This window comes from Spea bombifrons, chromosome 8, assembly GCF_027358695.1.
Source record: "Spea bombifrons isolate aSpeBom1 chromosome 8, aSpeBom1.2.pri, whole genome shotgun sequence".
Lineage (NCBI taxonomy): Eukaryota > Metazoa > Chordata > Amphibia > Anura > Pelobatidae > Spea > Spea bombifrons.
In genome coordinates this window covers 16,296,544-16,314,321 of record NC_071094.1, presented here as the reverse complement: position 1 = coordinate 16,314,321, position 17,778 = coordinate 16,296,544, and the positions used below count along the sequence as shown (strand labels likewise).

The window sequence follows — 17,778 nt, the reverse complement described above, 5'->3', positions numbered from 1 at the left end:
ACATTTGACTGATCCTTTATTGACCCCTTAAAGCGAAAAAGCGACCATAAGCAGTTGCATATTCTGGCTATATTATAGCACCATCCATGGCCATACCTATTCTGTTGGTGCTGTATCAGGTAAATAAATGGTTAAGACAAATAAACAAATATTTCTTAAAGTTCAGCCTTACCAAGGTCTTACCTTAGAAAGAAGCCTACTTCCTCTGAGGCCAGTCAGCGTCAGGAAAGTATTCCATTAAATTCAAATGCAGGAGGGTCTTTTTAGATCTACCCTGCTAGCCAGAACTACCCCTGGAGCTGACAGGTGGTAAGTATCTCCTGCACAACAAGTAGTGCGAGTGGGTGAGCAATTGGGGAGATTGTTCAACTCTGCAGGGATTATGCATTCTGCCTCCCTGATATCATATGCATTAGAGTTATTAGAGTTTAAAGTCACTTTTTTCTTCTTCCTGTGATACTGCATTTTGTTAGATACTATGTAACATGATAAGGTCATACATTTCTTTTTTGTTACTTTCAGGTCATCCTGATGTGGAACAACCATGTGAAACAAGTGTACGCACTTGGAGTCCCAATTCAGGAGCAAATCAGTACACTGTGCCTCCTACATGTCCTGAACCATATGGATGTTACTTGCAGCTTGAGTTCACATACTCTGTGATCCCACAGTCCCTCACTATCTGGGTGACATATGTGAACACAGAGTGGGACACAAGTAGAGCTGTAGTAGACGTCAAACTTTTAATGGTCAGCGGAAAAGAATTCTCCCTAGGTCCTCAGAACATATTCTGTGATGTTCCATTGACCATCAAGCTGGACAGCGTTATAGACATGGAAGAGGTGTTTGCCATCCAGATCTATACAAAGGACAATCAGATGGAGATAGATGCAGCCATGGTCGCATCATTGCCAAACAACCCATTGTGTGTAGAGTGCAAGTCCATCCAATACAAGGTGCTTCGAGATCCACCTGTAGAAGATCATTATATTCCCCTGATATCAAGCCTTCACAGAAGATATACAGACCTGTGAGTATTTGCTCTAAGTGGAAACACGATAGTGATTTCAGACTTTCAGTATTGTGCTGGAGACAATAAAAAAAGCATATATATATACTTTGCATATCTAGTGCTATATAAAATGTTTGTGGTGTAAACCTAACAGTCATTTTATCAACCAAATCCAGACCAAACAAAAAATGCATTATTTTCCAAAAACCCTTACAGACACAAATAGAATACAAAGAAGTATTTTGGATTGGAAGTGAAAAAAGGGAGCATAGCTGAAAGAATTAATAGATGAAAGCTTATAAGTGCAGGGCCCTCTTATATCTTTTATGTCTTTTATATATTCATGTTATTGTTAATTTTGTGTTAAGACAGTTTTAAAATTAGTATAATATAATTACCAAAAAAAAAAATATTTGCCACACTGACTGCAGATTAGGGGAAGACTGTGAGAGTCAGTGCAGTCTTTCCTCCTTCTGACTCTACCATGACTTTGAGAGGTCCTCACCCCGTAATCACCTCAAGAGTCCCTTTGTCTCCTCATTCACTAAGCCACACCTCACTTTTACTTACTCCCTGTAGTTCAGGTATAGATCAAATAAACAACACATGAAACAGCACTTGCATATATAGATCAAATTACATACAAACCCTATATTTGCAGGAATACGTAAATAATGTATGGAAACACCATAGCAGATATACGCCAAGACATTAACACACAAACTCAGCTTTGCATGTGTATATCATTTGAAATTCACATGTGAAGTCAGCACTGAAGGTATAGATCAAATAAACAGAATCAGACATACAAATCCTGTATTTGCTGTTATACAATAATAATGTATGGAAACATAGCATAGCTAGCAGGTATAGATCAACAGAACACACAAACTGCAACTGCCAGAGGTAAACCAAGATCTGGACCCATATGAGAAACTACAGTGAAGGACAAACATTGATCCCCTGCTGATTTTGTACATTTGCCCACTGACAAAGACATGATCAGTCTATAATTTTAATGGTAGGTACAGACTGGGCTATTTTGTACAAGCAAGGCTGACTGTTACCAACAGGACTGGTAAGCATTGATAGGACTGGTTAGAACATACAGTTCTGTCTAAGCACTGTGAAAAGGCTGAGCACCAAGGCAGCGCTACAACTTATCCACATGGTCAGAACAAATTGGAAGCTCACTGACATGGCTGAGCCTGGATTGTCCATAGAACAAGGCACCTGACAGGATAGCCCACGGAAAGGGTGCTTGGCAGGATATCCTACTGACAGGAAACACTACTCAGGGGAAGCAGGGGAAACAGCAAGGTTACAACCTCAAGTCAGAAACCGAATAGAAAAGTACCTTTAAGGAGCTGGTATTTAACCCCTTTGTGACAATAGCTTAACAGTTCTGCTGTGTTCTTGTTTATCTGTACATTTTATTCTCTCTCATTTAGTGTACCCACACAAATGATATATTATTGTTTTTTTTTCCAGGACTAGAAGGAGAGATACCATTATTTTGAGATATATCGTCTAATTTACTATATAAAAAATTATCTAGAAAAGATGATGGAAAAACCTGCTAAATAGATTTTTTTGCATTTTATTCCACACATTGTACTTTAGGTATGAATTTACAGCTCCTGGTATGTGTCACTGGCAAACAACCCCACACTATGTGTTCAGCAACATCTCCTGAGCACCTTGACGTTAAGGGGAACTGCATACATTGCAGTTCAGGTATGATTTTACAACCCCTGGTACATACCACAGCCAAACACCCAATACTTATTCAGCAACATCTTCTGAGTACAGTGATACCACCCATGCATAGGTGTGTTGGGTTGTTTTGAGGCTAAAGGGTCATATTTAGGAGGTGCTCATTTTTTGGAATTTTGACATCTGATCATTCTGTACCCATGTACATGTAGGGACATCTTTGAACCAGGTCAGTTTGATTTACCCCATCACACCAGTGGCGTCGGCAGGGGGGGGCCAGAGGGGGCCATGGCCCCCCCCTACATCATGCTGTGCCCCCCTGTGTGCCCCCCCCAATTGAAACGCCGTCTTTTTTTTTTGTAAAAGACGCGGCGGAGAGAGAGGCGCCGAACAGTCACTGAGGAATACGTTTTCAGAAACCGTTCGGCGCCTCTCACTCTTCTCCGCGAGGCCTCTGCCTTGGTCGCAGTGCCGGCATTTCAAGGTGAGCGCCGGTATATGATGTCATAAGCGGCGCTCAGCAGTGAAGCCGCGCACACTGCGGCAGAACCAGGGAGACAGGGACCTCGCGATCCCACTGCTGGACTTCTACAAGCCCAAGGTAAGTGAACTTCAAAAGGGGGAGAGGGTAGAAAGTTAGGAGGGGGTTAGAGAGTGAGAAGAGGTAGATTGGGAGGGAGAGGGGATAGATAGGATAGATTGGGAGGGAGAGGGGATAGATAGGATAGATTGGGAGGGAAGGGGATAGATAGGATTGATTGGGAGGGAGAGTGGATAGATAGGATTGATTGGGAGGGAGAGGGGATAGATAGGATTGATTGGGAGGGAGAGGGGGTAGATAATATTGATTGGTAGGGAGAGGGGGTAGATAGGATAGATTGGGAGGGAGAGGGGGTAGATAGGATAGATTGGGAGGGAGAGGGGGTAGATAGGATAGGTTGGGAGGGAGAGGGGGTAGATAGGATAGGTTGGGATGGAGAGGGGGTAGATAGGATAGCTTGGGAGGGAGAGGGGGTATATAGGGAGGGAGAGGTGGTAGATTGGGAGGGAGAGGGGGTAGATAGGATAGATTGGGAGGGAGAGGGGGTAGATAGGGAGGGAGAGGGGTAGATAGGGAGGGAGAGGGGGTAGATAAGGAAGGAGAGGTGGTAGGGAGGGAGGGAGAGGGGTTAGATAGGGTAGATAGGGAGGGAGAGGGGGTAGATAGGGAGGGAGAGGGAATAGATAGGGAGAAAGGAGGGTGGCAAGAATATTGAAATAAAGAGTCAGAATGAGAGAGAGAATGAATGGATTAATGTGTGGATGCATTAATGAATATGTGTAAATAATTTGTGTGAAAGAATAAATGATTGTGTGAATGAAAGTGAATTAGTGAGTGACTGTAAAAGTGTTTGTGAATCATAGGTGTATTATTGATTTGTCAAAAAAGCAAAGATGGTATAAGCAGGGTGTTTAGGCAATGGGGACAAAGATGGCACAGATAGTGTGTTTTTGGGACAAACATGGCGTACGTTCAGCTGTTTGGGGACAAAGTTGACTCATGCTGGGCTGTTTGGCGACAAAGATGGCACGTCCTATGTATGTGTAATTTGCGTGCTGGTCAGGTTCTATGTGGGCTGTGTGGACGCCAGGGTTGGCTTTGGGGTGTGTGATGATCAGTGATGATCTATGCCTGTAATTTAGGGGGTTTATCTATACCTAATGTAATTTCCAATTGATATATACCTGCAAAGCTGAGTTTTGTGTTATTCTGTTGATTATTTATGTTTACCTGCAAATATAGGATTTGTGTGTCTTATTCAGTTGATCAATACCTGGAGTGCTGTTTCCATGTGTTGTTTATTTGATCTATACCTTCAGTGCTGAGTGTACATGTGATTTCCAGTTGATATATACCTGCAATGCTGGATTTGTGTGTTCTGTTGGTTTATACCTGCAATGCTATGTTTCCGTAAATTATTTATGTATACCTGCAAATACAAGTTTTTTTTTATCTCATTCAGTTGCATGTGCTGTCTCCATGTGTTGTTTATTTGATCTATACCTGAACTACAGGGTGTAAGTCAAAGAGCGGTATGGTTTAGTGAATGAGGGGACAAAAGGACTCTGGGGATGATTACAGGGGAGAGGACCTCTCAATGTCACGGTGCAGGACTGCCTCTCACGGTCTTCCTCTGATCTGCAGTCAGTGTGGCAAATATTTTTTTTTTGGTATGGTAGCGGAGGGAGTGATTGCATGCAAGGAAGGGTTGAGCGGGGCCCAAGGAAATGCTTGGGTAGGGTCCAATTTTTTCACTATAAAATATATTGGCAGCAGGTTCTAATATTTATATATATATATATATTGGCAGCAGGGGAAAATATTTATATATGTTTTGGCAGCAGGGGCTAATATTTATTTATATATTGGCAGCAGGGGCTAATATTTATTTATATATTGACAGCAGTGTTTAATATCTATATATATTGGCAGCAGCGTCTAATATTAATATATATTGGCTGCAGGGGCTAATATTAATATATATAGGAAGCAGGGACTAATACTATATATATATATATATATCGGCAGCAGGGTCTAATATTAATATATACCGGCAGCAGGGGCTAATATATACTGGCAGCAGGAGCTAATATTAACATATATTAGCAGCAGGGACTAATATTAATATTTATTGGCAGCACGGTCTAGTATTTATATTCATATTGGCAGCAGGGTCTATTATTTATATATATATCGGCAGCAGGGGCTAATATTAATATATATTGGCTGCAGGGGCTAATTATATATATATTGGCTGCAGGGACTAATAATATATATTGGCAGTAGAGGCTAATAATAATATATATTGGCAGCAGGGTCAAATATTAATATATATCGGCAGCAGGGTATAATATAAGTATATATCCGCAGCAGGGGCTAATATATATATATATATATATCCGCAACAGGGGTTAATATTAATATATATCGGAAGCAGGGTGTAATATTTCTATATATCGGCAGCAGGGTCTAATATTTATATATATTGTGAGCAGGGGCTAATATTAAAGAATGAAAAATAACTGCCAGTTTAGCTGTTATTTTGAAATCATATTATTACCAATTTTTTTTTTACAGTTTTATTTTTCATTATTATTTTCTCCCGAGTGATCACAGTTCGTCCTAGAGGGGGAGTGGGTTTTGGTTTGATTGACCTTCATATACTTAAAGGCAATCAACATGATAAAAGATGAGTGTTTATTTAAAAGTGGAAATACTACAACAAAAAGAGGACATCGTCTTACGCTAGAGGGTCAAAGATTTGAAAGTAATATTAGGAAATATTACATTACAGAGAGGGTAGTGAATGCGTGGAATAGCCTTCCAGCAGAAGTGGCAGCGTTTAATACAGTTAAGGAGTTTTCAGCAAGCATGGGATAGGCTAAGCTAGATATAAGATAAAGCCTGGGACTTAGGAAAGTATTCAGAGTTTGGGCAGACTAGATGGACTGAATGATTCTTATCTGCCATCACTTTTTATGTCTATGTTTCTATGATTATTTATAAATTGGTTGTATTAATTATAGTTGTAGCTTTGTAAAATAAAAGCCCATGGCCTGTTTTATTGATGGCTTAAACTGATCTGTCCCATACAAATACAGTTTGTTTGTACACACATTACTAAGACTTGTAGGGCTATATAACATTGTGGAACTCATACTCCGTAAACTGCTGAGCTTATGAAAAAAGACAGACACGGATGGAAAAAAGGAAAGAGATAACTAACAAGTACTGCCCCTTCTAAAAAAAGGATACATGGATGCTTTAGAACATGGATAGCTTACATGTAGGTAGGTTGAGAAGACACCACTGTTGAACAGCAGCTGGTTGACTATCATAGTGATAGCAGTAAAACCCTGGTTAGCGAATTTAGTACTTGGCTTCTTTACATTTTCAACTTTACAACAAGAATACAGGGGATAGTGAACATGTACTTATCCAATCAAATGAAAACTTGTAATTATCTGCTGTACATTGTAGTTCATGTTGTTTTGGGTTGGTTTGTATTACAGGAATGTGAAACCTGGCAGTATATACAAGTACCAGGTGGTGACGCTGTCCAGAAGTGGAGAGAGCGTACCATCTCCAGAGCTGATCTATGTTCATGGTGGTGGCTACTGTGGCGATGGAACGATTCAAAAGTAAGAAGGAGTAAAATATATTGCTTTAACAGACAAGACAAAGCCTTTTTATCTGCCAGGCCTATACAGTTATAGATATACATTGTTTTATAAACATAAAATAAGTGCCTTTGTACCCATTTCTCTGCCCTCTTTCTTACCTGAGCTTTAATGTAACGCAATACATTTGAAATCCTTTTGTGAGAGCTTAATTGATGTATCCTCACTACTCTGAAAATGTTCAGTTAGAATTTGATTAGTTGCTAAGAAAAATAGAATAAAAAGGCTATGTACAATTATTATCTACCACTCTTAACAGTCATTTTTAATTCAAATTTATTTGACCTTCATTTCACAAAGTAATTTAGGTTTAAAAAGACACCAGTCCCTGTATATTCTTCTTTGCTAAAAGTCATCAAGCCCATATTTAAACGAGGCTCTTTAATTTGATGGCAATGTCTGTAATTTTTGTTCTTACTGTAATGAACCATTTTTAAGTCTGATTTCAGCATTACTGTAAAAAGAACCATTTTCCTTAAGAACTTAAATGTAATATATTCTATCTTTTGTCTCTATTTGTAGCCTATATATGGTATTTTTATGTATTACCTCACTATATTTATCCGTTAAACCTCCACTACTTCTACTACTACTTCTGCTACTACTACTACTAATAATAATGATAACGACAACAGCATTTTATACTGTCCTCATGTTGTACATAATAGTATAGTGCATAACATAGTGTGTGGTTGCTAAAAAATACTTTCAATTGTATGCTCTGCAACCGTACTACTCACATGTCAGAATACTTGAAGATTTGTATATATTAAGCTTATGCTATATGTCTGATAATACAAATGTTGTATCCCATGTGAGTAGGAGAGTATGCTTGTCGTTTTCTTTTATAAATGTTATATATGCTTTTGCCTGCAGTAGGGCAATATATAATTTTTTTGTAAACTCCACCATACTTTAAAATGTTTCCTCTTGTCACCCTCTTGGATTACACTGTGGGATTAGTATAAGTGTAAAACAATGTTCTACAATCTTTAGCATTCACAATAGCCCACACATAAAAAGCAGAAAGTGAGTTTAGAAATTGTGTAAATAATACACCTTAAAATTCTTAATCAGAGTAACTGTTTATCAACTGGTCATAAATCACATTAAAATGCTTAGTAAAGTCATGATTATGTAATAGAGAGCAGCTTGTCCTTGGTTAGTTACATGACCATTTACTTGTGTGAAGGTTGTGGGAGTATGTGCTAAATACCTGATACCCACTAACCACCAAACCTACTTAGTCCAATAACACGCTGGTTGGCTATATTACTTAAATACCTTGCCCAACAGAGTACAAGAACCAAACAGCCATCCTTGTCGGCCACCTTTTGGTTACCACCAGAGGTACTCACTTCTTACCTCATCCAATAACACCAACAGCGTCATACACTGCCACACACCAGTGCTACCCACCAGCCGACTGTAAACTCACTGGGCATGACCAAGGTCATTGACCTCAACACACCAGAAGTTAGGGGAGGACTGAGACCCACCTCCCAACATGCGTACAGCAAATCAGACGGCAGGGTATAAGCCAAAAGGAGGACATGCTCCAGCTATATGATGTTGGTTTTCGCTATGCCTTAGCCATTTGCCTTTGACGAAGTCGATGGGCATATGGGTGAGTGTTTTGAGTGACTGTCCTGTTTTAAGTGGTCCTAAGTGGTGTAGCTACAGCAGGCGGGGAGGGTTGGTCTGCATAGCAGCACCGCTTTTTATGAATCACTGGTGGTTTATTTATTAATTTTGTAACTTGAATGGGCTACCACCAGATTAATTTATGGACAGAGAGTGTAGCAGTCCCAATCTCTTTGATGATATTTGATTTATTGTCACTAGCTACAGGTGGTTTAGCCTTCATCTAGTTAGTTATGATTCATTGTTTATACTTGCCAGTAGACCTTTTAACACTGACAGCATCTATTTATTATGAGTATTGTTTCAATTAACTATTTCAGGGATTTTATTATTAAATGTTGTTTTATACTTACTACTTTTGTTAGGATTCCAATCTTTGTTTATTTGTACTTTTCTAAGATTTTAATTTAACCTTGGTACTAAAGAACTAAACAGGAAATGATCTGGCTAGGTCTTTGCATGTAGAGTTTGGGTTACATGATGTTTGCTGCTCTCTACATCCTAATGAAATAGATTGTATTTTCTCTTGTTAATTACTCTAGGAGTGACTATATCATGGCATATATTTTTATATTACAACAGAATTTTTCAGTAAATGTAATATACTGGAGGTCAGATTGCCTGGTCCGATCATGCACCAGTGGTGATATCTAGTAGAGATGTTTTTTCCTGCAGGGGCCCGGAAATGTGGAATCGGAATTCGTTTGAATTAGTTGAACCTAACTACTAGCTACGTTAAAGCATACCTAACTCAGGCAATGGACCTAGGGGCAGTGTGACAGCCTCATAAAGTAATTATCAGATGTGTACATATCCACCATACTGCCCAGTTTAAGAGACTGAGGCAAGAGAAAATGTTCCTGCTAGAGTCCCAGTTATTTGTACTTAACATCAAAAACCACAGCAGTCCATCTACAAATGGTTGGAAGAGATTAAAAGTGCACACAGTTAGCAGAATTGCATAAACATCAAATTGAACATATTATGAAAAGGGAAATAGAACTGACTCCCTCCTAGCTGGTAAACATCATGTTTAACATAAATGTGCAAATCGGCCTGTCTGCACACCAACCATTGCAGGCAGCAATTCAAGATTTTTAATGTGGCCTCTCTATCCCATGAAAGATAAATAATGTGAGCCTAAAAGAGAATCTGAGATGTGGGGGTGTAATTACATTTCTTAAACCCTGTAAGTCTCTGGGACCTGATGGATTCCCACTTCTTAGTATAAAGTTAAAAAATCCCTATTAATACCCCAGCTCACAAGATTTTTTAATCAAATTAAAGTGCAGAATTCATTCTTTTAAATGTAGATTTAAAAGTAAACTCAACAAGTCAACATTTTTCAGTGTTGCTGTTTAGCTGTAATTTTCTTCTCTCTCATTTAGTGTACCCACAAAAATTATAAATTGTTTTTCTTAAGAACAATTTTTCATTGGTTTTACATGTATAATTCACACCAAAGTACCCAAAGTTTTTATGATGTTTTTTTTTTTTGCTTTTTTAGAAGTTAGACAGCAAAAAGTACAAGTAGTGTATTGCTATTTCAAAACTTTTTTTTTAATCTGGCCATATTGTGACCATGTCCTATTTGGAACATCTTTGAAGTAGGTCAATTCAAATCACCCCATCCAGCCATATATTTCTGAAATACCAGAGTATTTCAAATGCTAGTAATGTAACTCTTTCCAAGAAGTAATTCTACCATCATTAATTTTCTTCTCTCTCATTTAGTGTACCCACAAAAATTATAAATAGTTTTTCTTAAGAACAAGGTTTTATTGGTTTTATATGTATTATTCACACCAAAATACCCAAAGTTTTAATGATGTTGTTTTTGCTTTTTTAGTAGTTAGACGGCAATAAGTACAAGTAGTGTATTGTTATTTCTAAACTTTTTTTAATCTGGCCATATTGTGACCATGTCCTATTTGGGACATCTTTGAAGTAGGTCAATTCAAATTACCCCATCCAGCCGTATATTTCTGAAATACCAGAGTATTTCAAATGCTAGTAATGTAACTCTTTCCAAGAACTAATTCTACCATCATTGTTGTCAAAGTTTGTTGTAGTAAGTGTACTTTAGGTGTGAATGTACAGCTACTGGTATATGACACTACCAAACAACCCCAATATGTTTTCAGCAAGTCTCTTGAGTGCAGTTATACCACCCATGCATAGGTTTGTCGGGTTGTTTGGCGGCTAAAAGGCCACATTTGGGAGGTGCACATTTTTCAATTTGGAATTTTGACACCTGGCCATCCTGGATCTTTGTCCTATTTGCTATATCTTTAAAGCCAGCTAAATAAATTTACCCCATCAAATCATACATTTTTTTCAAGTTAGACACCCCACTGTATTTTGAATGCTATTATTTTAACTGTTTCCATGCACCAAATTCTACCACCAGCCTTTGTATTACTTTGTATAACTGTGTTTTTTTCTCACATATTGTACTTTAGGTGAAAATTTTCAGCCCCTGTTATATGCCACTCCCAAAGAACACCCTAATATGTGTTCAGCAACATCTCTTGAATACAGTGATAACACCCATGCAAAGGTTTGTACAGTTGTTTGAGGTTTGATGGGCCACATTTGAGAGGTGTGCATTTTTTGTAGGGCAGGAAATTTTGACACCTGGTCAGCCTGCACCAATGTCATATTAGGGGCATCTTTGAAACCAGACAATTAAATTTATCCTAGACACCCCAGAGTATTTCCATATTATGGGACAGAGTGGCATATAGGGAGGTATAAGGCATTTCAGGAGGCAGAGTGGCGTATACAGGGTTAAAAGGCATTTCTGGAGGCAGAGTGGCATTAAGGGGTTAAAAGGCATATCATAGAGCACTCTGACTACAGAAATGCCTTATGCCCCCCATTTAACACTCAACACCCCCCCCCAAAACTTACTGGTGCTTTTGACTCTGTGTCCCTAGTGTGTAGTTGGGGCAGCAGGTAGACGTCTACGCAATTCACGTAGGCAACTTCCGCTGCAGCCAGAAGGAGGTGCGGTTAGGAGCGGGGGTTGTCTGCCTCCATCGCGCATGCACCTTCCGGCTGTCAGAGAGAATTTCCTCGCACCAGTTCGGGGAACTCTCCTCTCTGACAGTCGGGAAAGGTCTGTGCGATGGACGCAGACAACCCCGCTGCTAACTGCACCTCCTTCCGGCTGCAGCGGAAGTTTCCTACGCGAATTGCTGAGAACTTGACACACGTGGTCACGGTGTGCATCCAGGAAAGGCGAAAATATCAATATGTCGTCAAGGTATACTATAACGAAACAGTCTAGGACGTCATGAAAAACATCATTGATGAAGTGTTGAAATGTAGCGGGGGCGTTTGAGAGACCGAAAGGCATCACTCGATATTGAAAATGTCCATAACGGCATCTAAACGCTGTTTTCCATTCGTCCCCCTTCCTCATTCTTACCAAATTATAAGCTCCATGTAGGTCTATCTTTGTGAAGACCGTAGCTGACTGTACATGTTCCAGTAATTCTGAAATAAGCGGAAGTGGGTACCGATTTTTTATGGTTATATTATTCAATTCCCGGTAGTCAATACAGGGCCGAAGACCTCCGTCTTTTTTTATGGACAAAAAATATTCCTGCCCCTGCCAGGGACGTAGATGGTCGAATAAATCCCTTTACAAGATTTTCATCAATATAATCTTTTAGCACAGCCAGTTCAGGCTCCGATAGGGGATAAATCCTGCTGAAAGGTATAGCAGCTCCAGGAAGAAGTTCGATGGGAGAATCGTAGGAACGATGAGGGGGTAACTTATCCGCACTCTTCTTTTCGAAAACATCTTGAAACTGTTGGTAGGATATAGGGAGTTCCTGAGGCGAAGTGAGGTCTTGAGTCAGACATACTGAGATAGTCTTTAAGAAGGTCTGTATGCAATGTGGAGATTTGAATTGAAAAACGCAGGTCTCCCAGTTAATGGAAGGGTTATGAGTTCTTAGCCAGGGAAGGACAAGGATGATAGAAGAAATTGGTGAGGGAACCACGTCGAATTGGAGACTCTCAATGTGGCTGGTTCCAATCTTAACTTTTAATGGAATGGTTTCTGTGATGATAGGCCCGGTCTCGAGCAGACTTCCGTCCACCAGTTGGTTGGAAAGAGGATGTTTCTTGGGGCGAGTGGGAATAGAGAGTGTCCGGACCAGGTCTGTGTCAATAAAGTTGCCGCTGGCCCTAGAGTCCACCATAGCTGATAGGGACACAGATTCTTTATTCCACTTTAGAGACACAGAAAGTGACAAGTGAGACGAAGAACATGGAGCTTTTTCAGTATAATTGTACAGGTGACCGGCAGAGTTCTTACCCCTGGGGAAGCGGTTGCGGGATCGGCAGTCTTTAAACAGGTGACCTGACCTGCCACAATACATACACAGTTCCATGGTTCTGTGTCGTTCCTTCTCTGAAGGTGATAGAGGACCTCTGACTATGCCTATTTGCATAGGTTCCTCCGGTGGAAGTGATGTTGGGGTCACAGGTACGGTACGACTAGGAGTCCAGAAAGAAGTAGAGGCTTGATGTTCTTGGCGTCGTTCTCTAAAACGGCGGTCAATTTGCGTAACCATTTTGATGAAGTCCTCAAGCACAGGCGGAAAAGACGTACGTGCCAACTCATCTTTAATGGTATCAGAAAGTCCCCAGCGGAATTGATTGTGAAGTGCGGGTTCATTCCATGAGGTTTCTAAAGCTATACGCCGGAATTCTGCGATATAATCCTCTACGGGTCTTCTTCCTTGTCTGAGAGAACGTAGAGAGGCAGTAGCAGAAGAGACTTGGTACGGGTCGTCATAAAGAGTGTCCATAGCTTGACGGAAAGATGACCAGGAATCAAGAAGAGAGCTTTGACTGTGAAGTAAATGGTGAGCCCACAACTGCGGTTCTTCAGACAGAAGAGAGATGACAGTATGGACCTTGTTATAATCAGAGGAGTAGGTCCAAGGCTTGAGATTGAATAGGATCTGACACGAGGTGATGAAGGTACTATATTTCTTGCGGTCCCCCGAAAATCTCTCTGATAAGGGAACCTGTGGTCCCTCAGCAATAGCTCCCTTGAGGACTGGGGCTGGGGGTAACGGTGCTGGCTCTGGTGGAGTATTATGCTGCATCTGCAGGTGGTCTCAACTGATTATGAACAGAATGTATCTCCTGGAGAGACTGATTCATGGAGGCCAGTTGTTGAGAAAGGGCAGAAATGGTGTCTGCTACTCCTGCGGACTCCATAGGGCTCAGTTATTATGTAGGGAACCCTAGAGGAGTTCCTTAACAAAATACAGGTGGAGACCGGAAAGCAGGAAGCAGGCAGAAGAACAGGAGCCCGGTCTGGTACACGAAGGGTTAATCTCGAACAAGCCAGGTCTGGTACACAAAGCGTTAATCTCATACAAGCAGGGTCTGGTACACGAAGGGTCAATCTCATACAAGCCGGGTCTGGTACACGAAGGGTCAATCTCATACAAAGCCGGGTCTGGTACACAAAGGGTTAAATCAAGGACGTAAGGAGAGAAAATCACAGGGACTGCACAATAACTAAGCACTGAATGAGTCTCAGTGCTCAGTTTTTGAATTGCCCGCTAGTGAACGCCACGCCTACGTGTGTGACGTCACTCAGGCGCGTTCCCCGCCGTCCGGTAGGTGCCGAACCCCGGTGGCCCTTATAACAGGATAGTCGTAAACAAGCCGAGGTCAGGATGCCGGGAGTCAGGAACATCGTAGAACAAGCCGAGGTCAGGGAGCCAGAAATCCGGAACGTTGTGGAGCAAGCTGGAATTAGAACACCAGGAAATCAGGATAGTCACGACCATCAGAAGGCAATGATAGGAGGATTCTGAGTCCTTTAAACAGAAAATGAGATTTGGCGCCAAAATAGAGTTTCACGACAATTTTCGAAAGTCTGTTATGTCACTTCCAGTCTGCGGCCATCTTGTGATTGGCGTGATATTAATCTCCCTGCAAAAGGAGAGGTAGTTTCTGCTGGTGCCACTAGGTGGCGTGAAGAAGAACGCATACGGATGGAGGAACCGGACTTGTCTTAAGTCAGGGGCAGTTGAGGCTGCTGCGTAGAGGTGTGGGGTCTTCCTTGTCCTCGCAGTGGTGGAGGCTGCTTTGCGGAGGAGGTCTCCCTCTTCGCAGCGGCTGAGGCTGCTGTGCTGAGGTGGGGGGTCTCCCCCTTCTCCGCTGAGGCTGAGGCTGCTGTACCGAGGCGAGGGGTCTCCCCCTTCTCTGACTCAATAAAAACTAGTTTGTAATTTTATTTTGCTAAACTTTATAATATCAATACCTGTGTTGCTAAATATTTGTAGTAGGTAAAAGGTCTAAAATAAACAGAAATTGAGAACAGTAGACCGTGTTTTTCTGATATTTTATTGCTAAAAGTTCAATTTACTAGACTATCACAAAAGACATCTTTAAATGTAATGCATGGCTGCCGTCAATTAAACAGCTCTAGCTGCCTGGGATGTTAAAATATGCCAACAAAACTATATATTTTTAGAAACTACACCCCCAGCTGCAGCAAATGAGGTCTTATTTGTATTTGTATTACAAATCTGACGTGCACAACAAATAAGTGAATATCACAAAAATGTATGTCTTGCGCACTCAAGTTTTGTGCTACTAATACATGCAGCCCCTCATTTGATGTGCCAAGGGGTGTAGTTTCTGCAAATGTATACTTTATGTACCATAATTTAACTTCCCAGCTGTCTATTGCAGGCATCACCCCTAAATGTTTTAAGACAATTTTTTAACAAGATTTTCAAATCTGCCATATCTGAAGTTAAAGTGGTCTAGACATCTGGGAAGTTAAATTAGGGTACATAAAGTACACATTTCAAGAAACTACTCCCCTTGGAGCTTCAAATGAGGGGCTACATGTATTCCTAGGACAAACGTTGAGTGCACAAATAATGATGGAATATGTTGCTTTGGCTAGAAAATGTTTTTTCTAACCATAGCGACATGTTCATTTGTGTCTTGCGCACTTGCAAATGTGTACTTTTTGTGCCATAATTTAACTTCCTATGTGAGCAGTAATGCCCCGTCAAGGCTTCAACCCTAATAACTGACCATTCACACGCCTTTCATATCTCCATTCACTCGCAGAAGCATACACCATACTTTCCATACATTCACTCACAGAAGCACACACCATTCTTTCCCCTTACAATCCCAAAGAAATTATGGTAAAGGGAGAAAGAAAATCACTTTTACAGCAATAAACAAGTTTTGCAGTAAAAATGCAAGGAGCTCCAGGGATGAGATGGTTACTCACCTACCACACAGGCTAAATGGCTGATTTTAATAATATTTGCAGTTCATTTACAGTTCATCCGGATTTCAAAAATTGCCTCCCTCTACCATTGGCTAAATTTAACCCCATGATCAAAGGGATCATGGAATTAAAATTTAGTATCTGCCATTTTTAAAAAGGGAATGTGACTTTTCATAGCTATATGATCACTGGGGTAACATTGGCTACCACAGTGATCATTTAGCTAGAATACTTAAACTTTTTTTTTTTTTTTTAAGTTAAACTAGGTTATGTTTACATAATTTAATTTGGGGGTCTCTAGGCAATTTTGATCTGTATGTATCTGCCTTTAGAGACCCCACAAATCATTTTTTTTACTTTTTTACCTTGTATTTTTATTTTACAAGCCTTATATCATTGGAAAGGTGAGGTGATTACCTTTCCAATGGTATATGTTGGGGGTCTGTACAGGCATCTAAGCAGCATGCCCCCTTACCTCTTTAACTGACAATTGTCAGTTGTTAATAAAGTTGCACGTTAGCACCTGACTGGGACTGCTAGCGACGGCACCATGCGTCTTTAGTAGTCAAGGGTCTATACAATCAAATTAACCCCTCTCATGCTGAAATTGGCCATACCATCTCTACCAGGTAGCAAGTTCATGTATGCATTACACAAGTTGGTATGACACCCCTACATTTGGTGCCTGTACATCTACGAGCTTTGTCTTGAAGGGGGTAAAGATTTTTGCTACAACAGGCTTCTCTGTTGCCGACACTGATCAAGAACCATCAAGTAGGCTTCATCAGAGGTAGACAGTCTTTACATAGTGCTAGAAAGCTTCTAAAGATCAAACAAAATATGGAGGTTTTAAGAAGTTATTTTAATGGAGAAATGAGTGAGGAATGGGGTGTGCTGCAACATCACTCCTGTCACCCGGAGTTTCGCCTTAGTGACAGAAAGACCCAGAGGAGTGGTGCTTCAACTGGAATCTGCCAGCAAATTAAAGTAGAGTTCCCAGGTATGGCTTTCTTAAAATTAACACAATGTTATCCCCTTTGAATTGAAGGCACAATCTAGTCCCTTTTTGATGTAATGTACAAGATATTGAAGTCTAGTTTGCATGGGCAATCAGGTACTCAGGGCAAATGCCAATAACTTCAGCTCGCCTCCACCATCAGCTTGGGCCTCTGATGTTCTCCTTTAGAGTGGCAGCCTGCTTAATACACAAGGCTACATGCTGCAAAAGTGTAATGTATATATAAATAAAAAAACAGATAACATACATACAGATACTAAAATACTAGGGCTTCTGCCGAGGCTTCTATGAGGGAGCGCTGGGGTGACATGACCTTCCAGTGCTCCATCATAGAAGCCCCGGCGAAAGTAGCTGACAGCAGCTGCGGAGGTTGTCTACGGACAGCGTGCAGACGTTCACTGGCTGCCAGAGAGGAGGATCCAGGTCCCCTGCAGGGCTGCGGGGCATCTAGATCATTTGTGCATAACTGGGGGGCAGGTTGGCAAATAAAATGAAATAAAAACAAAATGTATTTTTGAGAGAGAATGAGTGAGAGAGTGAGAATGAGAATTAAGCAAAAATATACGGTATATGGTATTAGGATATTATGTTCTGCCATTTGTGAGTACATTTTAGGAAAGTCTAGATAGCAAGACTTACTGTTTAAGCTGTTTTAATTGTCTTGGGGGGACCAGATTTACTCAATTTACACCGCATTATATACTTGTTTTTAACATCTACAACCTGTCCATTTTTCTCTACTGGGCACGATAAATTGGAAATGTTAAGTCTTAAACAAATACTATTAATGTTTTAATATTGTGTCACTAGCCGACCAATGTTCTACATTCCAGCCTCCAAAGTCTGGTACTTCCCTTATGTTCTACCTTCCTC

General features: G+C 40.6%; 1 protein-coding gene across 1 annotated transcript in view; it reads left to right on the top strand.

The window, feature by feature from the left end:
• Positions 1–17,778, top strand: part of PAPPA (pappalysin 1) — a 492,315-nt gene that overhangs the window by 223,072 nt on the left and 251,465 nt on the right. The window contains exons 7-8 of the mRNA XM_053473077.1: positions 523–1,030; positions 6,782–6,910. Of these exons, the coding sequence (XP_053329052.1) occupies positions 523–1,030; positions 6,782–6,910 (637 nt within the window). The remainder of the gene's footprint in view (positions 1–522; positions 1,031–6,781; positions 6,911–17,778) is intronic.